We start from the raw sequence: 27,126 nt of genomic DNA on the forward strand, positions 1-27,126 counted from the left end.
AAACAGCGTGAGGGGGGACAGCTTCCTGTCAGAAAAGGAAAAGGCTTTTTTAAAAAAAAGTGCACCCGCTGCTACCAGTAGAAATATTTACATTTGATTATTTTGCTTGAATCCTTTTATCAGCACACAAGATCAAAAACTATCGCCTGTTTTGACCGAAGATCATTTACCTATGAACAAACGTGAGGCATCTTTCTCAGGCTGTCCTTTAGACTGTACCAGAGTTCAGCCTGGGAACGCTTGTTTAGCCCTAGAGAATTTTTAACTTAATTAAAATAATTACAAACCTCAGCCCCCCTCACATACTAGCTTTCAAAATCAATCTATAAATCTCCTCTGAAATTACTAATTTAAAAAAAAAAGTAATTGCAATATTTGATATCGCACTATGACAGAATTAGGAATCTAAGGAAATGCAGGATTTAGGAAAGGTTTACTGAAGTTAAAAAAAAAATCTCGGTTTTAAGTAAACTGGTTATATCCTCTTTCCCAATACTTCCATGTTATCTGTAATATTAAGGACATCACATTGAAAACATTATTTTAATCCAATAGAGAATTTAGAAAAGGGAAACTTTACCCAAGAAACACATGTAAGTTCTTTGGATTTTTTCCCTCCCAATTTCAGAACAGGTGTTACTAAACAAAGTGATTGACCAACAAATAGGTATTTTTACCTACTTCACTCTCCTCCCCCTTCTCCCCAGCCCCCCAGCAATCACACAAGCAAGTTTTTTCAAGAATAAAAGAGCTCTAGAAAAGATTTAGAGTTCCCTCTCCCAATTTCAGAGGCTGACTGAAGGTTTCGTTCACTGGAACAAAACTGATATAGCAAGAAAGCTTTCTTGCTATGCTCGTGACTTTTAAGATACGTAGCAGGTTACAGTAAAATCAGGACATACTCATTTTCTCTGTAAACAAAAATTACAACACATTTTGCAAATCTGTACCTCGTTAGGCTTGCCTTAGTTTCCAGACAGCGGTGCTGAGACTTAAGAGCTGTAGACTTCCGTGCTCCCCCTGCCTGTCCAATGTTTTGGTGGGAAACACACCATGGCTGTGAGGCAACACGCAGGACTGAGGTTGTACTTCGTCCTCTCTTATCGTTATCTGTAAGATAAGACAAGACTTGAAGAATTTCACATCTCAGTGTTGGATGCAAGTCTAATGCCTCTTCTGAAAGCGCCTCTTCAGAGGTGGGTCAGTGTCAGACACCCCCAAATCACTTTTGAAGATCCTGTCACAGCTGTCAGCTCTATGTGCCATCACTGTAAACCTGGTCAACAGCTTGCTTTAATACAGGATTTGATGTAGGTTATAAATTAAAATAGGCATTTTCCTGAAGAAAAAAAATAGGTTATTCAAAAAGCATTTGATATAATATCCAGAATACTACTGGGAGCACAGCTAACACAGAAAACCTCTTTCTACACCAGCTAAACATGCTTTGGAAGCCCACATGCAAGACACTCCGAACGAGAAAAAGAAACATGCTTAATTATGGCCTTTTCTTTATTCACCCCACCCCTTCATCCCTACCTACAGTACTGTTTTAAGTGTATTCCATACTATCTATTCAAAATAGATGGTAACCAACAAGAACTGCGATACAATTTTCTTTATTAAAAATAATTTACAGCATTGGTAACATTTTATGCACAATTGTCATCAACTGAACTTAAGATATTATCTATACAATACTTGCTGAACTTACACTGTTCTGTTGGCTTTAAGCAGCAGACATGGATTTGCAGTTGCTTAAATACGGTTAATATACATAGTTTCTTGTCCTTATACTTAGATGTAAAACGTATAAACATCAACACTATCCCAAAGCTCTGTAGTTTGGGAGGGGGAGGGAGTGGGGCACAAGGAGAGAAAACATTCGGAGAAATTAGAACGGATTATTCCCCTGAATCAAACTGGAGAAATAATTCTAGGTTAAATACATCTAACACAGAGTCACTTCTTCAGAAAGGTACCCTTCCTCCTAGACTTTTAAGGTACTAGCAAAAGGTCTACTTGAACAAGGTTTTCTTGTGTGTGATCACAGCAGTCCTCCTACTGTACCATTATCCTGCCAGAAAGCAGATGTCACTCTCGCCCACCTCAAGCTCATGGGATCCTAGCAGCATGTCCAAAGTTTAACGTCTTCCCTTTGCCGCTGGCTTTACAACATTCACTGCTGCATGAGGGAGAGGGGAGAGGCACATTGCCACGGAAAATCAGGCAAGCCTTATCTTCACCAGCAGTTTGCTACCACGGAGCAGCTGCTGTTCCTCACAGCACCCACTATGCTTCAGGCATACAGAGCTTAAGGACAGAAGTCAGTCTGCACACCTCAAAGATGCTATCGACGTTGGCGTATTTAGGGCTAGACCCACTGTAACACCAATAGCAGGAGCCTTAAGTTGAAGAGCAACTGTGCCAGAGCACAGCTCAAGAGCTGTCTTTCACTGATTTTAAGACATAGGAGCACAACAGGATTAAAGCAGTTGCTAAGGTAATGAAACCCATCACGTCCCTTAGGAGATGACAGGCTTTATTGGTGACAACTTGCAGGTAAGTCACATGCCTTGAAATTGCACTTAACCTCACAGTACTGGTTAACCTTGGATCACTGTCTCCTAAAGCAAGGAGTGTGTTACTGCCCTAGGAAGGGCGGGAGGCTGCATTCCCTTCAAGCATTAGCAGTTACAGAAGTTTTAACTAGGCTTGTTGTTATGGTTTATCATCTGCACGAGCATTGTTACATGCCAGCACTAAATTGCTGTTCCTCCCCAAAAATGAACATGCATTCTCTTGAACTGAATCAAGAATATATGTTTGAGCTGGGGAAAAAAAAATATAAATAGTATTACACACTATTGTATAAGAAAGAAGATCTGTTCAATGGCTCTGGATAACATTGGCAAAAGTGTACCATGGAACAGAAGCTAATTCAGCATTCAGTTGAATACAGTATTCAGAAATGCACTGATTTATCACCCAGATCAGTGGCAGGAGTCACCAGAATAATTTTTATCTTGACTAAAAGAAAACCACAGCAAAACCAGTGAAATAGAAAAGCAGATTATACAGAATTTCAAACTTTAGGGAACTTTGATACCTTTTTTATTTTACTGGACAAAGTTATACCAGTGAACTCTAATTAATTTGGCATTCAAACTGTCAATATATTGTAATGGTATAATTATGCTATGGTGTTGGGTTTTGGTTTTTTAAATGGAATGTCAGAAACCTACTATTTAAAGATTTGACCAGTGCACTATTAGTTTGCATATCAACTAGCTTAGTGTCTGGTTATAAATGGAAAGTACATGTAGTAAAGCTAACAAGAGTCCTCCTGAAAGTTTTAAGACAATGTTTGTCAAGAGCGAAAAATCTTAAAGCAAAAGCTTGACAATTTATAGGCAAGCTTTTGCAGTTCTGTGCTTCAAACGAAATTAATCTCTACATAAACCGTGAGTGGTATTGTCAAGATACAGGAGCACAGAAATAGCATCTTGAAGCTGAAGACTCACTCACACAGATTAGACACTATTAATGCTTAGTTAAGTGGTAAAACAAGCACTTTTGCAGAAACAGCACATCTTCTGTTAATATTACACACGGAAGAGGGTTGTTACTGTCAGTGTGCTGACAATTAATTTACAGGAGTTACAATAGTGTAAGAACCAGATGTTTGGTATTCTGGGAACTTCAGCAGGGGAATCTGATGCTTATTTGGAGGAACTGTAAACTGGCAGCATATTAGAAAGCACTACGGCTGCCTTGGCTACTTAACATCTGACAAGTATAACTTACTAGACATAGGTTGTATTTAAAGCAGAGGAGTTTAAACAATCCTAATAAATGATTTTAAAATTGTTAAAGGTTAAAATACTAAGGGGAGGTACTTTGTCTCATGATATCACAGGCAGTACAGTAAAAGCTGATGTCGTAAGTGACACACTGCATCTGTTGACATTAATATGACACACTTCAATTGAAGGACGCTGCAGCTCACCAAAAAGCTGGATGCTGCACTTAACCTGTGTGAACAAAGTAATTGCGAGCATTTTTTTTTTTTGTAAAATGCACAGCTGTTTCCCATATGTCAAAGCACACAATATTTCATAGCATGAGCAGTTTTAAGTCTGGATCCAGATGAGATATAATCCCTTAATAAAGGTAAGAAAGTCCTGATCTGTGATACAGGATACCACAGGCCTCATGGGGACTGCTTTTTGCTCAGCCCATAACCTAAAGAGCAAGAAATTCAGAACCGAGTATCTGTTTTAAGCTTTGGATGAAAAAAAAAGTGTTTGGCTTTTAACATTCCATACCATCTGCTACCCTTAAACCAACGAACAGCAGTACAGAGTTACAGGTGCAAAAACTGAGCGGGAACAACTGCAGAAAGTCTTCTTACATAATAATCTTCAGCACAATCAGTTTCAGATTTAGTATAGTTTATTTACAAAATGGTCTCATAAAACATCCCCTCCATACTTACAGCTTTCTGCCACAATACATGTTGATTTTAGCAATGTTTAATAGCACCATTAGAATATTATTTAAAATCAGGAAGGATCTTGTTGCAGTTACAATGATTCACAATCTTTTACATCCATGGACGAAGTAACTTTGAGCACACTAGGACTGTTTGCAGTTCCACAGTACGGATTCCTGGGTTCACACAAGGCATTGTCAGAATTACCAGTTATGCAAGGTACCCATATAGTCAGTAGCTACTATAAGAATCTTCGAGCCACAAAGTTTAGACTTCCACCATATTTGTATAAAGTTATCTCCATATCGTTTTCAAACAAGGCAATCACGCTGAATGCTTTTCCAGTGCTTGTCTTCAAAACAAAAAGCAAAAAAAGAGAGACCAATTAAGAGTTGTGCTTTCACTTCCCTTTGCTTAGCATTTTCTCAGTTAGCATTCTAACCCCAAGTTTTTGTTCAATGCAAGCAAATTCAACCTGCTTATCTGCCACTGCAGATCCGAGACACTGCCAGGAATGGAATGAAGGCTCATTCTGCTGCACAGTTCAGCTCCAGCTGGGAGCACGCTACCTACCTCTTGGTAACAAAGAGAAAGCCATTTCCCTGAGATGGCATGAGGTGTGTTATTAGGTGCGTTTTGCACAGCTGAAGCCTCTCTTCAAATAGTCACACTTTTGTCTTTAAAAGGGCCTGAGTGACAAGACTCAGTTCTACTCTAATAGTGCCCACGGCCGGGGGGAAACACTGCCCAAAAGAAGAGTCAGGAATTTCAGGTTGCGTAAGAAGCTGCGTAGAAAAAGACTCGTGTATATGTACTTTGGGCAACTTCAATAGCCATGGGAAACTTCAGGCAGGACTATAAACTTACTTCCAAAGATAACTAAGTTTTGGGTTTTTCTGCTTTCAATCATCAGGATGAACTTTTCTTTCTATGCTTTCAAGCATCAGTACATTCCACAGAGAAATTAAGAAAAATACTGCAAAGATACCTTAACATCCAAAGTCATTCCGGGTGACAGCTCTGGAGGGAACAATATAGAAAACTGCTCTCTGCCAGTGAGACCCAGAGTACTTGGATTTTCCCCAGGAAGAAACTGAAGTGGAGCTATGCCAATTCCAATCAATTGACTTTTATGAACCTTCTCATAGCTTTCAGCCAGGACAGCTTTAACACCCTGCAAAAACACGAGTGATTTTGTATTTCATACAGTAGTCAGAGCGATATGCAAAAGTAACCTTCACATCATATCCAAGATCTTCCCATTGAAACTGAAGGCTAAAGAGAATGCTGCTTTGTAGGAGTCCTCTAAGTAAGTAGGTAACATCTTTTAGCTTTACAGCTGGATGAAAGTAAGCTGGAGTATGCCCACATAGTATGAAACCAAGTGTTGTAACAGACAGTGACCATGCTGTAGTTAGTGGGCAGAAAATCCCAGTCCGAATGTAGTTGCTTCCATCACTCCGCAAGAATACTAGCTGACTCAGAATACATTCTGAGTATTAGCAGAAATTAGTCTCCAATAACTAGCTACTTAATAGCCCAGAGCCCAAGCAGAGGTCAGCGCTAGATAAATGTCTAATTTATCTCAAAGCCTGGAGGCTGAGATGGTAAGTTATATAATTACGAAATTCAGGTTTATCCTGACTTTGTGATTCTCTTCTATGAAGATTCTAGCAAAGAAATTATTGAGAAGACTTTAAAAACAAAATGTGCTATTACACTCAAGATCGAGGACAGTTGCTAAACGCATTCCTTCCCAATACTAAATGATGTGGTTTTAGGTATTTCCAGAAAAAAAAAACAAAAACACCCCCCAAAACCGAACAAATGAGCAGTACCAGTAAAAAAGGCCCTTTTGCAGCCCAGTCTCTTGAGCTACCCAGTCCATACTTCTTTCCTGCTAGGATAATTACAGGACTGCCTTCTTTCTGGTACAACTCCGCTGCTTCAAACACATCTAGCTGTGGAATAACAAAGTGAAATAGTTTGAGCGACTTTGAAATCTGCATCACAGTTTTAGAGCAGTTTTGCAAACTAGTGTGTTTTTACCGTTTGTCCTGATGGGAAGTGAATTGTTTTAGGAGCTGGTTTTCCTATGAACTTATTCAGAAGCTTGATATTTGCAAAGGTACCTCTTGTCATCACAGCATCATTACCCCTTCGAGCTCCATAAGAGTTGAATTCACGAGGTGTAAGTCTAGAATAAACAGAATATTTAAAAAGGAATCCATCATTTTAGATGATCTTCTGGTTTAAAACGATATTATGGTTTTTATAAAAGTTACTGGAGCGTCTCTAAGTTTTCAGTGCAAGATGTAAAGAACTATTCATCCCATATATCATGACACACCTCTGCAATACACCACAACAACGTAATTCCCAAAATATTCAGCAGAGGTGCAACACTGAACAGCTCAGCACCGCATTGTGTTCTCTGTCTTTCCAGAACTTCAGCAGGGGTGAGAGGCAGCCACTCCTGCTGCGGGATGCTCACTGATGCAGAGGGAAGTTAGAGCAACAGTCTCACTCATTCATAAAACCTGGCTTAGTTTTTTTCATCTCTGTATGTTTCTAGAGCTGTTGATCCGTTCTGTGCATCTATCTGACTGTTCTTGAGGCCAATGACAGTAACTGTGACTAAGCTCGCATTAACAGATCAGTCACCCGACTTGTAAACTGGTACATTATTTTTGCTTTGGCATGCACGTGGCAGCAGACCTTACTGTGACAACACCTATGAGAAGGAGTTCTTTAAGAGTACACCTCAGCTGGCGGTTGTAACCTCAGACAGAGACTGCAAGATTGTGAGACAGGCCATTACTTACAAACATCAGTAACAGTTACTATTTTGCTTATCCACATATAACCTCTGCCTTATGCAGACAGGCATTTCTAAAAAAAAGCAACAGTGCTGATCAATCATTTGGCATGTGAAGTGCTCCTCTGCTGTAGAGCTGTTTAATATGAAGAGTCCTTACCCTTTGTTGGTCAGATACTTAGCAGCAGCACTACTCCTTGCAATGCTTCCAGCAGGGGATATGTGATCTGTAGTTACAGAATCTCCCAAATAGAGCAAGACATGGGCATTTTCAATGGGTTGTAGTGAAACCGGTTCTTTGGCCTAGAAGGGAAGGGGTGAGGGGAACAAAAGCAAAACAACCCTCAATTTTCTTCCAAGATCCTTAGAGACATAAAACATAGGTGCATTTTACAAAGGCACATTGGTGTACAGGCTCCACTCATTCCAGAAAAATAGACAGTATGTAAAAGACCGAGAAATACTAGCAATAATCAAATTTCTTACTTAAACATCAAAGCTTTACTGGAATAGCTATTCCTTTACTTAAATGTAATGCATGTAATTTGGTGGATAGATCTAATGTACTTACAAGTTTATCAAAAAAGGAAGGACATCTGATATAGGTAGATTTTAAATCCCAGGGAAATAAAGTTGACTCAGGTGCCTCCAGTAAATTCCATCGTTTGTTTCCTTTCTACAAAAAAAGAAAGTGAACCAAAAAGAACAGAGGAATTTTTTTACAATCTATTTACATTCTGAAACCAAAGGCTTACTGGTGATTTTCTCTGCAGTTTCTGTTATATACTACAAGTTACCTTATGGGCTATTACTTAAGAATCACTATTTAATACAAGTATCCATCTCTGTTAAGTCCTCCTTTACAGTAATGGAGGCAACTGACAAACCAATCATATTAAACTGGAAGGTATGATAAAGCTACAATGAAATGCAGACTTTAAGTTATGTAGAACAAAAGTCCATTCTTACCTCCATTTTTTCTTTCAGTTCCTTAAACATGGATGATATCACACACTCTTCCTCCACTGTGTGAAGCTCTCTTCGGGAGGGCCAAATGTCTCGTAAGTAAATACTTTTGCCATTGAAGCCAGTGCCTGAGTAAGATTTTAAACATAATAATTTTGACAAATATTAGACTTGATATTAGAATATAAATAAGTATATATTCAGGTCTTCAGAGATGGTACCAGACACGCTAAGAATTTCTTCAGTTAAGTGGATGCTTTGCTTTAGCTATAAGCAACACCAAACACGACTGTGCTTTCTCTTCAAAGATACTGGGTTTGTATGCTGAAATACATGCAAAGAAACCTCTTTTATGTATAGAAATAAAAGACGTAAGGAAATACTTACCCAGAGGCTCAGTTTCAAAGTCTATTCTAACAGTGCCTGCAATAGCGTAAGCAACTACTAGCGGTGGAGAAGCAAGGTAGTTGGCACGGACACAGTCACAGAGACGTCCTTCGAAGTTCTTTGTTCCAGACAATACTCCACAGGCAATTATATCACCCTGAAAGGCAGACCCAAACATATTCTTCTAGGACTTCAACAGCTTGTGCTTTTTTTTGTTGACAAAGTCGGATTTGCTTTTAGCATTCCACTTCAAATATTTATTCTAACACTCTAATTTAAAGGCATTTTGTTCCCTCCCGCTACCCTTCCTCCCTCTCCTCCTTTTCACTCAACCCTCTGATGTGCTTTTCTCCAGTCACTTCAGCGAACTTTTTTCTCTTCCGCTTCACAGGAGAAAAATGCCGCAACTGTTCAGACACTGCTGCTTAAAAATCACTCAAGCATGTAGCTCTTGAACTCTCCTCTTCATACGTACAAAATTGATACGTTGCATCCTCCATAAGATTAGAACCTATGTATTTATCTTGTTATTTATATCTGTGTGCTACAAATACTATTTATTATGTTTATTTTACATAGCAATGGATTACCACGGTCTCCCTCTGACATGCAGATGTGCAAAAAATGCATGCAAATTCCAAACCAATATTAAAGCGTATTTTGCACAGATTACTGTATTTCTTGATTGCTTAACTAGGCAAGAACCGTACGCCTGTATGCAACAAGCCTTAGAGCTTTACCTCTTTTATTGCATTCCTGATGGCTTCTGGCAAGGGGGCCATGTTTCCGACACAGGTTGAACACCCATAACCGACAACCTCAAACCTACATTGGAAAAAACCAATCAAGTAGAACATTAAATGATCGCAAGCAATTTGTGAGCAAGAGAGCTTCTTTTATTAGCAATCACTAAGAATAATTTTTTCCTCCTTTGACAGACTTTTTAGGAAGTGAACAGCAGACACTACACATCTTGCTGATGCAAGCAGGAAGATACAAGCTTAGCATTTTTGTAATTGATCAAGAGCAGTCAAACAAAATATCTCAAAATGTTATTAGTTCCATAAGTAATAGCAAAGCAGAGGCAGCAACATTCCTCACAGGACACAGCTGGGCACTGTTACAGTGTTATGAACATAACCTAATTGGTTGCTCTGTAGCAGTAAAAAAAACATGCTGAACAACCCACAACAGCAGCAATGTTAAGAACAGACTAATACAGACTGTCCTGACAAATTTACATCCAGCTTCCTCTTTTAAAGTATATAAACAAGTGCATCCTGTCTTTTAAGATGCTTACAATGAAGTTGATCACTACTGAAAAAACAGAGCTCAGATGAGGTAGAGATCTACATATAGTAAATTGTAAGGTGGGAATATATAAGTCAGCAAGTAGTTAAAATTGCAATCTAGTAAGTCAGGAAATAGCCAGCCCAAAATGAACAGCAACCGTACTTATCAACCTGTACAAAACCCACGCACACTATTTTCCTACAACAACAAATGAGGTAGGAGTCACAACTTACCCAAGCTTACTGAGGTATGGTAATACTCCACTTGAACTGAGGTAATGTGTAACCATTCCACTGCCTGGCGATAAACTTGTTCTTATGTAGGGCTTAACCACTAGGCCAGCTTCAACAGCTTTTTTGGCCAGGAGTCCTACACAAAAAAAAAAGACCAAAAAAACCCACAAACCAGCTTTTTTTTTATATCCCTTAGAAGCATATCTATACGATGCTATCTTACTTAAAATTAAGCAAAAAAGAACCCAGGAGATGACTAGACCTTCTGTTTATTAAATTATTCAGGTAAATAGTTGCATTAATAAAGTTTCTTAATTCATAATAACACCATTCAGGTTTCTGTTCCCTTTCCTACAATGTAGATGCCCATTCTCTTTTCTGTAAGAAAAAAAAAAAATCTCCCATGTTCTAGCTGATAGTGCAAATTCATTTATTCTTCTGATAGAAGCTATGCAGCCTCAAAGGGAGGCCTGCCTTGGCCACAGATGACCTCAAAAGAAGAAAGCAAGGTCTGAGAGAGGATTGACTGTTCTGGGAAAATCGTTTGCAGCTTGGGAAGGCATGGTACACGCTTCTTAGCTGGTGGCCGAAGCACAGGACGGTTGTTCAGCAACATGGATCTCCTTTCTAGACTCTGCAGCTGACTACAGTTCGAGCTGCTGTCATCCAGGATGAAGTCGAAGCTAAAGCCCACCCCCCGCATCAGTTGTGTCACTACGTGCATCCATCTGAAAAGAGCCCTGAAACAGGCTACATGTTGAAATACTAGCAAATCTAAGTATTTTGTAGTTACCATCACTCATACTGCTTTATGACACAAATTTTGAGATTGTATTACTGAAAAGTAACTTTCATTATATGACCTCCAGAACATACAACACATTTAAGGCTAAAAGTTTACAGTTTTGAACCTTTAAGTCAAGTCATTACAAAGGACCTAAAAAAGTGAAGGTTAAAGGCTGTGTAAATATGGGAGCACCATTAAGATCAACTTAGGTGTCACTAGTCACAACATACCTGCAGCAAGCATCACAGATGGATTACAATTATTTGTACAGCTGATTACCGCAGCAATGACAATGCAGCCATGAGATAGCTTGTATTCGTTTCCTTCATACTGAACAGGTACAATGTCATTCTGTTTCTCAACTGCAATCTGGAACCCTTTAACACCAGACTAGATGACAAAAATACATGTTACAGCTATTATAGTACAGGAAGTATGACATTACAGCAAGCCCAAGTGAACCCTCATTTAAAAATAATACTCAGCTGTCCCATTAGGAACCCCTAAAGAGATTTTTAAAAGCAGCCCTCATATCATGCCTCTCTCCATTATCTACAGGTGAGCCCATCCTTTCTTCGTAGCTGCTTTAACTTTGCAACAGTTGTGAACAAATGCCAGTCAAGAAGCATGGTGGATCCCACGCTCATTTTCTGCCACATGTGAAAGAACAATCCCTTACATGTCTAATTCTACACAATACTTGTTTCTGAATTAGAAGCATACCCAAGATTTTAATTGGAAGAGGATTGTAACTAAAAGCAGAACTAGGTCCAGTAACATTTCACACCCTCCAGCTCTTCCGCACTCAGTCATCCTCCAGCAGTCCCTTTCAACATCAATCACGCTGCGATCCATGATCAGTTATGGTTTCTCTCTCTAGCACTACTGATCTTTGTTATACATCTCATTACAAGCCAGAAATGCTAAAACCAACAGAAAGAATTTTGACAGAGTGTCCAAGTGTGTTTCTAATACACCTGCCAGTTTTCAACTTTCGTGATAAACACTAAAAATGAAGATGCATTCCTGTATGAGCTGCATTCTTAGATACCTATGTATATCCCTAACCAAAAATATCACCTTCAGAGTAAAAACATTTCCTCTGTGAAGTCAAGTTAAGCTGCAAGCAAAAATCACTTGCTAAGTTAAGAACCCAGAACACTCATTAGCTAAAAGTCTTGGAAGTCTTTCTGCATCTCACTTAAGATATGCTGAATTTTCTTTTCTTATAGTAATTCTGTTTTGGAAATTAAGTAAAATACAGCTGTTTAAAGAACGCTGAAAACAAGAAAATGTTTCTCAAGCTCATGCTATTTATTACTTAACTTTTTCCTCCCTAGCAATCCAAACTGCAAAAGTAAGGATTTTTGGAAGTTCACATTCCTGACAAACACACCTATGATTTACAAGCTACTCTCATTGGGACACTTGTCAAGCAAGAGCAGAACACATCACTGGATCAGCCTTTTATATAGTAATAAAGAGGGCTCGCAGGTATGCAAGGAGTAACATAACATTTATTCACATAAATTATAGGAAGTACCTTCTGAAGAGTACGTAAGTTGTACAAACCTTTTCATTTAAGCAGGCTTGGAAGTCACTTTTCATGTTATTAACAGCCACTCTATCTTGGGACCTCTTGGGGCCACTGACATATGGAATTATAGAACTTAGACTAATTTGCACAACCTAAAAAAAAAAAAAAAAAGAAAGAAAAAGTATACATTATCAATCCCAGCCCAACATTGCATTAAATATACTCTTGAGACAGCCAGGACCTCTTTTGGTTAAAATTTGGATGTTCTGAGCAATTAAAACTCTGGGCTTCCCATTTTCAAGACTGCCCACTGCAAAAAGCCATTCATCTTATTCAAAGTGCTTTCACACTATCCCTAGCTTTTCTACCATCCGTAAGATTGACTTGATCACTTGCGTGCGACAGGACTCCGGTAGCTGTTAGCTGACAAAGGTTATTGTACTTCCCACCTTCCCCCCTCTGTATTTTGCAAACATACTCTGCTTCTCCAATTTGTGAGTTAATAAATGCAACTTTCATTAAAAGCAATGAAAATTACAGCAGGACACAAGATTGTTAAATCGGCAGCAGTTATTTCTCATGAGAATCAAACATACAGAAACAAGTAATTTCAGGCATACCTGGGAATACTCAGGCTCTCTGGAAGAACTCTCATCATTTCTAAATAACTTCACAGCTTTAAGATACACTTCCATGACCTCAAGCTTGGCCTTGTCAAAACCTTAGGAACATTAGGAAGGTTATTTCAAACATGAGAAAAGTCACATTAAAAACAAAACAATCAACACAATTCTCAGAAATTAAGACTGTTTCAAGCATATAAAATTCATCCTTGAACATCCAAAGTACTTTTTCAAGGCACACCATTTCCATACCTCAACCTGCAGGAGCTATTCAGGAATGATACACAAATTAAAATACTTACTTTATTTAAACTAGCTTAACTTTCCTTCTTATATCAAAGAACAAAATAAGCTGTTCCAACTCTAGCAGTTGTAACTCTAATTAAATTTACAGATTTGTCCCTGAAGTTCATAAAGCTTTTATCTGTTAAGATTTACTTGTTTAATACAGATCATGTGCTTACTCGTTAACAGCCAGTATTACCAGCTACTGTTAGAAAACGTTTCATTTTCTCTGCACTGACCAGACAAAACATGTTTGTTATTACATTAAAAGTGTTTAACTCCTATTTAAAAGTGACAGATTTCAGTGTCAGAGGGGCTTACTAATGTGAACAAGCTTTTTTTTGTATCTGTTACTCTGTGGCTTTCTCTATTTGCAGTAGCTTGATAAGGAATTGACATCCTCCTAGCTTAGCTTGAAGTGTCAGCAAAATAATGCTCTTCAAAGCAAAAAGATCATTGTGGAAAAAAATCAGAAATGCGTTGTGACTGTTTTGCAGTTTCACTTATTTCTAGTAATTATTTTAGATTTTGATTTTGTAGAGAATCTACAGGTGGTTAAAGGATTCATTTCATATTGAGAAGACTTATATTCCATATGCATTTCTAAATAGGTGAGAATTTTCTTAGTACTTTTCTTTTAAAGGTTTATCTACACTTTAAAAAACAAAGACTCTGGATGTTGAAAAGTAACATGATGTTAGTAAATCAGGTATTAGACAAGTGAACCCGACTGGACACAAACCTCAAGGGCAAGTCAGGTATCCACATGCCAGTGCTATGCACGCAAAAACTGCAGCCTCGCTTAAGTACATGGGATACACAGGGACAAAACAGGCTACAGGAAAATACCCATGCCAAAATGAAGCTGCTAAGCAACTCAAACCCAAACACCACATAGTAAAGGTCCAACAGTAAATACGTATGGTACGGTTTGTGTGGTAGGTATTACTCAGACACATGAGATTCTACAGGATAAAAGTTGCAGCTAAGTATATCCCATGACACAGCCTGTTACTGTACAGCAGAATTTTATACATCAAATCCACGCCAGAACTCTGCAGAAAAATCCCTGTATAATAACTATGGAGTTTTAAGCCAAAAATGTATTGCCACGTACCTAAAACACTATTACAATGAATCACTATTTTAATTTCATCTTTACCTGTATGTTTTAAGTGCTTCAATGTCACATTATCAACAGGGAAAAAGCTCAGGATAGCACCATATTCAGGACACATATTTGCTATTGTGGTTCGGTCTGCTACAGACAGCTGGGAAACTCCACTCCCAAAAAACTCAACAAATTTTCCAGCAACATCAGCTTGCCTAAGATACTGTTAAAAGAACACACAACAGCAACATTTGTTATATGAAGAGGTACAATGCAAGCAACGTTTGTTGCAACAATTCACAATTAGCAAGTCATGAATATTTAAAACAAAAAGCTGAAACCTTAAGGCCCACATTTGAGAAAAAACAAAACAAAAAGAAAACAAAACCAAAAACCCAACCCCACTAACATACCGGATTCTAAAAATCTACTCTGGAAGTTGACATAACAAAACACCTCCACCTGCAATGAAGTTCTTCAGGTTTCCTAGTTAAGAACAGACACACACTTCTTTAAGCATCATGCCAGAAAGAAGAATGTATTTTCAAAGCAATCACAGCTCTTCAGTGCCTTGACACCGGCTCCTCATCTACTATAACAGCAACCATTTGTGCCACCCTGGCAAAACCCTGTCTTTTTCAGAAAATATATTCTTGAGTCCTACCAGCTTACAGCCACAGATAGGCCTTGTGTCTTGAAGGACTATTTTAGAACAAAAAGGGTATCCAGAAAAAGTTTGAGGTTAGATACCATTCTGAAGAAGCGTACATGCTGTCAGCAGAAGAAAAATGGAAAACAGGCTTCTCTCCCCTGCCCCCAACCCTGCACACACACTTTTTTTTTTTATAATTTTTTTTCAGTGAAAGAGGGCCTGAAAATAAACCACTATAGAGGGAAAAGAAAAAAAAAAACTACTGCTTTGGAGGGCTATTAAATAAAAATGGTTAGAGATTATTTGTATCTTTCTGCACTGCCATGATTAAAAGTGTAGTAAAAATACTCCCAGCATTTAATTCCATTCTCAACCACCACTGATAGAACCTGCCACAAACTTTGCTTTGTTTGAAAACTTGCTTACCTTGGTAATGCTTAGAACAATATCTATGGATGTAGCAAGTGGGCTGGCTGTGCCTGTCAGTTCACAGCCAACCACCTCAGGCAAAGTGAGAGTAACCGGCATTCCCAGCATCACTGCTTCTGTTTCAATCCCCCCAACACCTGGAAGAAGAATATTAGGTTGCTTTTCCTCAGCTGAAATAACTGACACTAAATATTTTGAGGTCTGAAAACCCAATAAAACCCATCCTCCTATAAAGCCTAAAGGCTACAGCAAGAAATTTAGGCTCTGTTAAATATTTGTACATGAAGAATAAAATCCAGCAAGAGTACTGCTGAAGTTAGACTTCACAATCAACCAGAAAACAGATCTAAAAATAACTTTTCCAAGAGAAAAGAAACCTTCATACAAATTTTATACTGCAGGTACAAACAGCACATATTTGAGTGTCAATTCGGTTTTGGCTATTTTCTCTATAAATTACAAAAAGCAGTTTCTCGATGGACAGAAATGTCAGTTGAGATTACTTTCAGACAAAAAACATTCTGGAAAGTAATTCAAGACAGAGTTTGTTACGCTCAGGATTGAAATATCCAGCAAGAAGAAAGTATTTCTCAGTAGTGCTTCAGTACACCTTTCAAAGTGCTATCGAGTTACTCTTTGCATACTTACCCCAGCCCAAGATACCCAAGCCATTTACCATGGTTGTATGAGAATCTGTGCCAACCACGCTATCTGGATACAGGAAATCTTTAACTTCAAAAACAACTCTTGACAAATACTCCAAGTTAACTTGGTGTGCCACTCCAGTCTCAGGTGGAATTATGGAAACATTCTTGAAAACCTTTGAACTCCACTGTAATTTTTCCAAAATGAGAAAAAAAAAAAAGTTGCATTTTTTTAAGGATGTATTTAATTCTTAGAAGATAACTAAAACACAGTTAATATGCAGTAAAACAGTACTTGCTATTTTCACAAGTGGATTTTGCTCACACGTCAAACAGAACTACGTGGTCCCCTTGGATTCTACACATTCTTGATCATTAACAAAACCATTCATTAAACCCCTGCTGAAGGCTGAATCAATAATTCATACCTACCTTGCAAAAGCAGGGCTGGATGAGTCTCTTACCTTCCAGTTTACACAACTGATTTCAAGCACAGCTAAGGCTAGTATTTAGACGACCGAACCTAAGCACTCGGATTTATAGCAGAACTTAGTGTACACCCCTGGATGAGACTGAAGACACAATTTAGAAAAGTGCCTTGCTACACACAAACTCAGGGTGCTGTATTTAAAAAAGCCGATGTGGAAACTTGTAACAAGATACAGCTTGGCAGTTTCCCTCTTCAATAATGTAAAAGCTCATTTGCAACTTTCAGAAGGAAACCTCCTAATCTAACTATAGTAAAAGATTTTCAGGTCATTGCATCAGATTTTTAAGCCATGTTAAATTAGTGGATGAAGATCAAATGCCAATGGTGCAAAGTCCTGGCTAGTGAAGAAGCCAATGGTCGCCACACAAGACTTCCAATAAAAACAAGTGTACCAGTACTGCTGCCTAGTTTGAGAGCAGCAGTGTGTCAACACCAGCTTCTGGTTAACACTTCCAACTTCAGGAAGATTTCTAACAGAAGTATGGCTAAATCAACCTTTTACCCAGAAACTCACTGTGACCTAAGGCACTGAGCTCATTAAGAAGCATTAAAGAGACTAATGCTCCATAAATACCTACTTTGTCCACTGCCTTCATGCTGACAAGAACCAAATCAAACAGCACAAAGTTTTTCAAGTTAGAATTATAAAACTTACCTCCCCTTTATGCAACACCTAGATTTAGAACCTCTGCTGCCCAACAATTTTTAGATTTAAAGTCATAAAACATGTTTTAGCTAATTTTCTGTTCCCATATTAAATTCAAATTTGCAAGACCAACATTTCCAAATGATTACATTTGATTTATCATATAAACCTGAACACTGGTAGACAAATGGAGCAAAACATAACACAAAGCCTGCAGGTACGCAGATATACCTTAAAAAATTGAAGCCTCTCTCTATTTCTGCCAAATTCCATCTCTTGATTTTTCAGTACTGTCTCCGGCCTAGGAAGATATCAAGTTTACAAACACTGTCATAATTCATTTCAAATGACAGAAGAACAAGTTGTTATTTTTGCTTGTTTGATGGAAGACTCATTTAAGCCTGCAGCAAAATCTGAAGTGGTTTATTAGAACAAAGACAATTCCTTCCTTGCAGCAAGCTTTCTGTAAACAGTGAAAAAATAGCTCATTTCATCTGTGCTAGAGAACGTTTATCCTAGGTATAGCTTGCCTAAAGCATTTGATCTCAAAAACACTCATTTTAAGATATCTATTCTCAGCATGTACTACAACACACAGAAGCTTTTCCCCCCCCAGTCATTAGTTTTACAGGTTGCATACCTCAAAATTCAATTACAGTGAAGAACCAAGATGTTCGCTAATTCAAGTAAAAAACACTCTCCCCGTTCAGCACCAGCCCTTTAGCAGCTGAGCAGAATATCAGAGCAATTGTAACTATCCTCCATTTCCGTATTTTTTGCCTCCAAGACACAACTTTTTCTTCACACGTACTCATCAGTGCAGCCACATAAAATGAACCATCTTTTCTTAAGATGTGTCATTTATCAAGATACTGATGTCCATTACAAAGGCGCTATCCACAATTTAAGAGGAGTTACCTCTGCTCTGAGAAGGTGGGCAAGGAAGGGAACACACTTTCTTTGCACCAGGAAGGAAGGAAGGAAGCCCTCAGTTTTCTAGAGGTGCATTTTACATCATGACCCTTCCCTTTGTTATCTGTAGCAGCAGGTTAGCAGCCATACTGCTTTACAAAGCCCAGAGGGACAGTTGTCATTCATGCCGCAGCTTAATAAATACCACTGCTGTTTTGCTGCCAGAAACATCAATACTGCTGAAAACATCACTAATTCTGCATTCCTACACCTGCACTGAGCAGGAGTATTTGCATATTTATAAAATTCATCATATCAGTGTGGGATACAGATTTGATCAGCTTTTAAATTCTACACCTGTCCATCACAAGAAGATAGGGATCCAAGCAGTCATCAGACAAAAGAGGTGGCAGCTGAAAGAGGAGGATGATTACATGTAATTGTCATAGATGGAATGGTTCGCAACGATCTGTTAATACTGAGAATCTGGAAAAGGCAGATAGATGAGGTTGCCCCGGGCCATTACATACAGGCAGGATATACATTGAATTTCAACTCAGTGACAGATGGACTGCGAAATTTCATAAAAGCAGGGGAATAATGTATAGGCTAGTTCTTAGTTCTTCTTTAAGAGCAAGAGACCTTTTTAAAAGTACTCACAGAAAAAACAAAATTTACTTTTAGAAATAATGCTTCCTCAATTTATTCATTGAGGGTTACTTTGTAACAACACACAGAGCATTACTCCTATACTTTGTTGTCCTTGTAAAGGAATGAAGGAAGTATCAAAATTTAATTTAAAAATCACAGCCATGAGTCACACAGTTGGCCATCTGCATGGTGTTTAGTAAAGCCCTTCCTGTAAAAAAAAAAAAGTATTGTAGAGGAATTCAAATCTGCTACATCACACCTTCTTCTAGATTCTAAAACCTGTCTATGGCGTATGTAAAGAGTACAGAAGGATATTCAGAAAAAAAAAATCATATCTCTATCAACTGTCACAGGCAGCACTTAACACAGAAGAATACAAATAATTAAAAAAGGAAGCTTTCATACTCAGGCACCGGCTGGAGATGGAAAGGACAGAGGAGAGGTGTGTTCTCAATCTGTGCAGAGAATTGTCCTGAGTTGCGACTTGAATCTCCAGCGCTACATGGCCCCTTGCAGCCAGTCTGACCCCTGCAAGGCAGTTTCCGAGGCTGTGCTTTAAGTGGAGAAAGCTTTGCTATCGGCTTCTGCAAATCACCACCTCCAGGATTTGGAGCATTCTGTATTGCACTGTAACATTAAATAGAAGAATAACTTAGACAGTAGGAATTTTGCTCTTTTTTTTGCAATCCCTTTAACAGATTATAAAACATTGTCTGAAAAAAAGTTATTTTACTACAACCCTGTTGCAAAGTAAACTACCACTGGATAAGCTTAGTTAAGTAATGTAGTGGGGTAGGAAGTGAACAGAACTGGATTGTCTGAAAGATTAACACCAGATAAACAACTCCCTCAATTTGTTCACAACAACCAGAAATCTTTATAAACAATGCTGCAAAGGCTAAACTCAGGGGTTTAAACTTGGAAGGTGTGGGCAGACCCTCATCCAAGTGGTGGACTCGCTGAACGTGTTTCTTTTTTTAAGACAGTGCTGTATATGTTCTGTTAAATCCACTGCAGAATGATTACAGACAAAGCTTTCTCAAGGAAAGAAATCTAACTTAATTATTTAATTAGGCTTTTTATGCAAATTCTCAAAGGCTCAGATAAATTTTGTACACTTCAGTGTGGTTTTATATCATGGTTTTTAAAAATAAAGTCCATATAGCACACTACCCTCTATTTGTACAACATTCAGTCTTCACATGAGAGCAAAGACTTTTTACCTCTCAGTATTTACCAAATCATGGATTTGTAATTAAAGCCACTGCTTTCTTCTGCTTTAGTAACACAGAAGGGTACTTAATATTACAGAACTGCGGGATATTGCATGGCCTCAGAGGACACCTTGCCTAAAGCCCAACTTAGTCCACCAGCCTCTGACCAGCAGGAGATAGAAGCCATATAGAAGCAGCACAAACTATCCCGTAGCAAAAAGTTTCTTATCACAGGCCAGCAGCTGCTGAGATCCTGTAAGCTTTCCCAAAGTGAAACTACAGAAGCCGGATTTATCATTACAAAGCAGCATGTTGAGAACTTGTGCCAACAATTGGTCTGTCTGATAATTTTAGGCTAGCCTAATTGCGCTGGAATCAGCTATCCCTCCAGGCACAGGAACGGACAGACCGCAGAACTGAAATGCCACGTATGCGACACAACAAATGATTTGTAGCTCCTTACGCTTCACTCCTCTAACCAAACTGAAATCCTGTATGCATTTGGAAGGTCTACAGGAATGACTCATACACCCATGGCCATTTGACCACAGGCTTTTTCCCCCCATGAACTTTTAAAACTCCCAAAGAGCATGAGCAACTTAATTCTGCATGAATTTGGAAGGCTCCCTGATGGAGGGGAGCTGCATGATTTACTCAGTGTTTACTTCAATAAACAGGGAACAGAACACAAGTTTTCCCCCTTCTGCAGTACCACGTTTCTAGCAAGAGGCAGCCCCATGCTTTTTCCATCACATTACTGCCTCTCAGAAAAGGAAAACCAGGCTGCAAGTTTTGCAGTCCCAATACTTTCCCAGGCTCCTACAAGTACACTTCTCTCTCTGCAAATACATGCAGCCTTCTTTAATCTGTGGTAAAATCCAGGCCCGCTTAAAAAAAAAAAAAAAAATCAGTCATAAGCTATGGGTTTAAATGACAGTCTTCCAATATGCCCAGTAGGATTGCAGACCATTTCTCTGGAGCTGTGACAATGCAGTCACATTTAAAAAAAGCAGCTTTGTTTACCATTAACAGTAAAAACAGGGCAAAGCAAAATTACAAATTCCCTCTGCCTCATTGTCTTAAGACACATTATTTTCTGGAAACCATGACAGAGCCAGTTGTTTCAGCACTCTCTTGCCCAGAACTTGGGCTGTCAGTCAGCTTCACCCGTAACACCTCACAACCATTCTCTCTCCTCCAAGAGTGTTATTTATCCATTTTTATCCAGCCCTCCTTCAAATACCATCAGGTCTAGTTTCAGGGATCCACATGTGACAAAGGATTTGATGGGATAGTACCAAGTCCAGAGTGAATCCATAGTTCAGTATCAGACAAAAATGTATGGTTCATCAGAAAAAAAAAAAAGGCACATTACCATTTGCTGAAATCAATCTGCAGAGAATGGTCAACAGTGAGATCAGTTGGGCAGGCAGGATTGACTTTCACAGGATCTCCTCCAGCATTTCTCACAGCTTCCCTCATGGCAGCAAAATCCACCATTGCTGGAATTCCACTAACAGACACAAAAACAAAACAGTATAATAACATGGGACATTAACTCACTAAAACATACAAGCTTCGTTTTAATTTTAAGTCTAGATTGACCTAAGTTCTATTTCAGATAATAAACCTCTACTACTCTATTCTCTAAATTTTAAAGTGCTTGGGACATTTTTATAAGTTAGTGGAGTTGGTACACAGCCACAGCAAGCAACAGCCCGTTTGAAGGTAACGTACCAAACAAGAACATAGGAACATCTCAAAGAGAGCTCCATTTCTCTTTTGTCTTGCTATGTTTCTGGAGTGTAATGGTACTTTACTGCAACGCTAATGTTTAGATACTTAATACCTTTATGATAGAACCTTGCTATGCAAACAATGCTTGTGCTATACATTTTAACATCTTGGCATGTATTATTACTCTTCTTACAGAGCCAGCCATTTCTGAAGCTCGTACTGTTTTACAAAAATATTCCTGTTGCTCTTACACAACTTAAGTGTACCCTAAGTACAAAACTGAGAGGAGGATAATGTTTATGTAACACAGTACTAGATAAATCTTCCTGACTTTGCTTGCTAAGCAGAAGTTACCTCGTTTTTATTATTAGTACCACAATTCCTTTTGTTAGTTATCTGAATTCTTAACAAACGTATAGATAACGAGTCAGCAAAACAGCTTAAATTTAGTATTTGCAAATTGCTGAAGGACTGTCCTTTTAGCTGTACCATACTCAAATCACAAAGAAAGTTAATATCCTAAGAGACTTCTTTTTCAACATACGTATTATTTATGGATTCAGTTGGATTGCATATACTTGTGGAGTAAGCACTATTTAATCTTCAGTTCTCTCAAGCAAGAACTCTGTATATTTCAATGAACTGTCAGCCATCTGGCTACAGCCAAAATGTCACCACTTCCATTTGTGTTTTGGCTCTTCTCCTGTAAAGCGTTCTTTGTAGGCCAGCAGCTTCAGCCTTGCCAACCCACACTAAACCCAGGGAACCCTATGAACAGCTCCTACCCTTGCATCCCATGTAATAATCATGAGGAATCTCCTGGATAGAAGCAGTGCACAGGTTTCTACTGAGAGATACTTCAGGTATCAAAAGGCAAGGCGCTATGTATTTTCAAGCCAAAGAACTGTACACACAACTCTGAGTTTACACAGATTATTTCAGTGTTTTTGGCACACGCACTTACGTAAAGTCTTGAAGAACAACTCTGGCAGGACAGAAGGGCACTTCGACATTATTCTGTTTTGTTTTCCAGTCTAAGATGTTCATAGCATCTGTTTCTTTCACTAAGAAGCCATCACAGTTACGGATACTGGATTCAAACAACACTCGTATGGAATAAGGCAGAGTATCTAGGGTAAAGCAAAGTGACCAACTTAATTAGCACAACACCTTCAGCTTGTGCAGTTTTTTTAAAAATTACAATCTCACATTTCTAAAGAATTCCACTTTACTAGGGATTGGAAGGACAAGAGCTACAGGAGCCTGCTTTTCCAGTTGCCTTTGGGTTTGATCTTTATTACACAATACGGAACCACGAGTTGCATGATGTATACATTGCAGAAGATGAGTTATCATATCAGATTTGAATAGAAGGTACCAACGGCTTGACCGCACTGTGTTAAGACTGTGACATTTCAGAAGGTATGCTATGCTGGCAGGAGAGAGATGCAAGGAATCTAGAGCTGGGATTGCTGATCAGAATGGGTTAGAAAAACAACAATTCAAACATTCAAAAATATTTTTGAACTGTAAATGTCACCATTTCATCACTTGACAGATCAAACCAAAAGCATCCAATGCCAGGTGGTTGGTTTTTTGGTTTGGTTTTTTTTTAAACAAACAGTGATATGAAGACCAGAAACTATTCTGCCATGTGCCCAAAAATGAAACACATTTCATAAAACATAAAGAAGAATGACTTTTCACTAAATATAACTTTGGTTAGTTTGTTACCGATCTGGAGTAAGGCACTGACTAGAAGCAGCTTTCTGGCACAAAAGAATTTAGGGAACTGGAAATGAAAATAAAAAAATGGGAGGAGAAAAAAGCAGGTGTCACTATTAACTGCAGACAAAAAAATTAAGATTAATTCACATTTCTCCCCAAATCCCATTATTTTCAACACCATTTAAGCAGGCAAATGACTATGAGAACAGTGAGAAATATAAAAAAGTTAGAAGAGGGTGAAACAGTTAAGTTCAGGCTTTAACAAAAAAGTTAGATTTGCTGGTCTCAACCTGATCCAGAGGTTTGTCCACAAACTTAATACAGGACTTGCTGACTCTGTTCTCATCGTGTGCCTTTCTCAGATATTATCCATTGTTGTCTAACTAGACAAGTCACTCAAAATAATGTAACAATGTCATCAAAAACATGTCTAATCAGCTGTAATGCCACCACCCACTTTATTTAAAAGCCAAGTTACCAGAAGAAAATTGTTTTGCTTTTTCTTGGATTACAAATAATAGGCAGCGCATCCTTACAGTGGGCTGCTCAGCAGCCACCAGTGATGGAGAAGTGACTGCTCCTCTCTGCTAGGCATGGGCATGCTCACAGCTGCAATACTGTGTGCAGTTTTGTGCCTCCCAGGACACAGGAGATCTCAAGAAATGAGATCTTCTAGGATGGTGATGGGGCTGAGACCTGGGCTTGCTCACCCCTAGAAGGGAAAGCTAAGTGGGCTAACTGTGGTCCTCCACAACCGAACAGGAACTGCAGAGAAGATGAGGCCTGACTTCACAGAAGCACACAGTAAAACGACAAAAAAAAAAAAAAAAAAGAAAGAAAAGTCACAAGGTGCAGGAAAGGACACTGTGACTGGATACAGGGCAACAGGGAGGGTAGTTAAGCATAGGATCAAGAGAGAGGGTGGAATCCTCATCCTCACAGATCTACAGAGCTCAATCGAGAAAGGCTCTCCAAATTAGCTCTAGTCCCAGCAAGAGGCTGGGCTCAATCTCCAGATGCCCCTCTGCCCTCAATCATTCTGAGCTCTTTCTAGCTACCATCTTCCCCATAACTGACTATTTTAGACACTAGAAAACCAAATTCTCCCTAGCAAATTGGCAAATAAATCAATTAACATTTACATCAGTAATCTGGTTAACTTAAACAGGCACTTATTGTCAGATTATACTCAGAAGCCCCAAGGCAGAGGGCAAACAGGTAAAACCCAAAATTAATGTTCTAGCAACAAACACAATGAGCAATTTCAGACACCAGATTCGCTACAGTGCTGTCCCACACTGTGCCTAAATTTTATTCAATAACTTGCTAATATGCAGTTAATATGAGGCTTCCAACCTCTGCAAAGAAAACAAAGACACTCTTAGTCTAACCTATCTAGAATCCTTCTCTGAATATCTTCAGGAATATCCACTGCGGCTCTAAGCTTTATGGCACATCTTAGCAGAGAGCAGCATCTTCTGTTTATATTTCTACTCCTGTCATGAGGCTTTTCAAAAAACTGCTGTAGAACTGACTGATTTTGTCACTATCACACCACTGCTTCTTCCTGGACAAAGCCACACACATAAGCATTCTACCTACTTCTTATGTGGTTATCTGAAAGATTAGCTTCATTATGGCAAGTAGTAGAAATTTGCAAGCGCACACAGCTGTTGCACTGAAGTTTCATCTGCCATTGTGCACCAGCTCCCCTCTCTTCCCTTCAAACAACAGGGAAGTAATTACTGCTGTCAAATATGGGTTTAAGGTGAAATATCCACTGGCAATTCTTTAGTTAAGAAACACATCACGAATTCTGTGAATATAGCAGAGTAATTCAAAACTCGCAAAACTGAAAAAAAAAATCCCAAACACCTTTAATATGTACCTCAGGTAAGTATTTTAGGAGCTTAACACGAAAACAAAGAGAGAGAATAATCAAAGTATGTTTTGATTATCTGCAAGAGTAAAGCCTTTTCCAGCTGACACTGATCTGCAGCTCTCTCCAGCTGCATGTATTCCCCTCCCCTATCACAGATGCACATACTTTTTATTTTTTAACAGGTACCCGGACACAGAGACCTAATAAAAGTCTTTTTGGCACAAAGCACTTAGTGTTTTATCACATACTAATGACACACTGAGATTAAGCAATTGCGTGAATGCCACAAAGCCTCATCTTCCTGCAGCAGAAGCTATGTTCTAGGGAACACAGTTAGCTGCTATCTGAAGTTGCTGCTAAGGTGAAACTAGAACACCAAGAAGCAGTATAAAATTATAGTAAAAAAACCCTATATTTATTTTCAAAATACTGCACAGGAGTTCTCTGTCACTTAATTTTTTCCAAAAGATAAATTATCCTGATTTGGAGTACTGCTGAGAACTCCAGCAATACCTGTATGTTCTCCCCTACTGGAAAAAAGCTACACAAAGTATTACCCCCTAACAACTTCATAAAGCAATAACAGATTGAAAAAATTATAAGCCTTCAAATACACCCATGAAGAAATCCCATATTCACAATTGCATGGCCTAACATTTTACATCAGTAAGTGGGGCATGTTTGCTGCTGGTACCATCCTGATTACAAACAAGTGAAGAGTATCATTACCATACTTGGCGCCTCCGAGCTTTGAGACATTGTAGAACTTCTTTTGTGGATAGCTTCCTAATGCTTCAATTACGGGCTGGTAAGGGCTTCCTGGGGAAACAAAGCAAGACAGAAAAGTTACAGCCATAAAAGAATGGAAGGTTTGAGCACTGATAGAGGACTCCTAAGAACAGCTTTTTATTTCCAGTTTTACAAAAAATAATGTTCCTCTAGGACTGTAAGTAAAGGTTTCTAAACGGACTGAGACACTTAATTATGTAGATGTGTGACTAAGATGAATTCTAAAAGTATCTGTAATACTAGGTATATACAGGTCACGCTAGCAATCAGCATGAACACCTGAATACATTTGACCTTTACTGTCTCAGTTTACCATCTACGAAACAGGATAGATGCACCTCACCAACTCAGATAAGAAATACAGGTCTTTATATAGCAGAAAACATAAAGCATTATATGCTGGGCTAACAATAAGCAAACAAAAAGACAAAAATAAACGTTATAACAGCTATTAGCTAGATAAAATAACTTCTGGAGAATAAGTAGTTAAACAAAAAGAATGTTTTAATGCAATTGCTAGCAAACTAAAGGGACAGTGCCAATAACAGATTCCCTCAGGCCTAAAGAGTATATATAGTGCAAGTTTAAGGAAATAAAATCTAGATCACAAACAGTGGGGAAAATGGTGTTAGTTCTGACATCACTGAGCTGCTCCTGTGAGCACAGATACCAAACGCTGGATGTGCAGCACAACACTTACCCTTTGTTCGCCGTTTGCTTTGATCTTAATACACCACAGTGTCACTTTCATCGCAAAGCAAACGCTACATCAACAGCTAACAAAAACTGCGCCACTTGAACACCCAAGTAACGTGAC

The 27,126-nt window shown here is 38.7% G+C and overlaps 1 protein-coding gene across 1 annotated transcript in view; it reads right to left on the bottom strand.

Annotated features, from left to right (window-relative positions):
* Positions 1-3,359: 3,359 nt before the first annotated feature.
* IREB2 (iron responsive element binding protein 2) overlaps positions 3,360-27,126 on the bottom strand; it is a 43,621-nt gene continuing 19,854 nt past the window's right edge. Inside the window, exons 4-24 of the mRNA XM_035899521.1 lie at positions 26,250-26,339; positions 22,875-23,040; positions 21,549-21,686; positions 19,365-19,586; positions 17,628-17,697; positions 16,265-16,448; positions 15,614-15,753; positions 14,587-14,758; positions 13,137-13,237; positions 12,552-12,668; positions 11,210-11,369; positions 10,193-10,328; positions 9,407-9,491; positions 8,667-8,823; positions 8,283-8,407; positions 7,885-7,989; positions 7,474-7,616; positions 6,545-6,692; positions 6,334-6,456; positions 5,484-5,669; positions 3,360-4,847 (exon numbers count right to left, since the gene is read on the bottom strand). Coding sequence (XP_035755414.1) covers positions 4,737-4,847; positions 5,484-5,669; positions 6,334-6,456; positions 6,545-6,692; positions 7,474-7,616; positions 7,885-7,989; positions 8,283-8,407; positions 8,667-8,823; positions 9,407-9,491; positions 10,193-10,328; positions 11,210-11,369; positions 12,552-12,668; positions 13,137-13,237; positions 14,587-14,758; positions 15,614-15,753; positions 16,265-16,448; positions 17,628-17,697; positions 19,365-19,586; positions 21,549-21,686; positions 22,875-23,040; positions 26,250-26,339 — 2,879 coding nt within the window. The 3' untranslated portion in view covers positions 3,360-4,736. The remainder of the gene's footprint in view (positions 4,848-5,483; positions 5,670-6,333; positions 6,457-6,544; positions 6,693-7,473; positions 7,617-7,884; positions 7,990-8,282; positions 8,408-8,666; positions 8,824-9,406; positions 9,492-10,192; positions 10,329-11,209; positions 11,370-12,551; positions 12,669-13,136; positions 13,238-14,586; positions 14,759-15,613; positions 15,754-16,264; positions 16,449-17,627; positions 17,698-19,364; positions 19,587-21,548; positions 21,687-22,874; positions 23,041-26,249; positions 26,340-27,126) is intronic.

This window comes from Egretta garzetta, unplaced genomic scaffold (assembly GCF_000687185.1).
Source record: "Egretta garzetta isolate BGI_Z169 unplaced genomic scaffold, ASM68718v1 scaffold287, whole genome shotgun sequence".
NCBI classification, from domain to species: domain Eukaryota; kingdom Metazoa; phylum Chordata; class Aves; order Pelecaniformes; family Ardeidae; genus Egretta; species Egretta garzetta.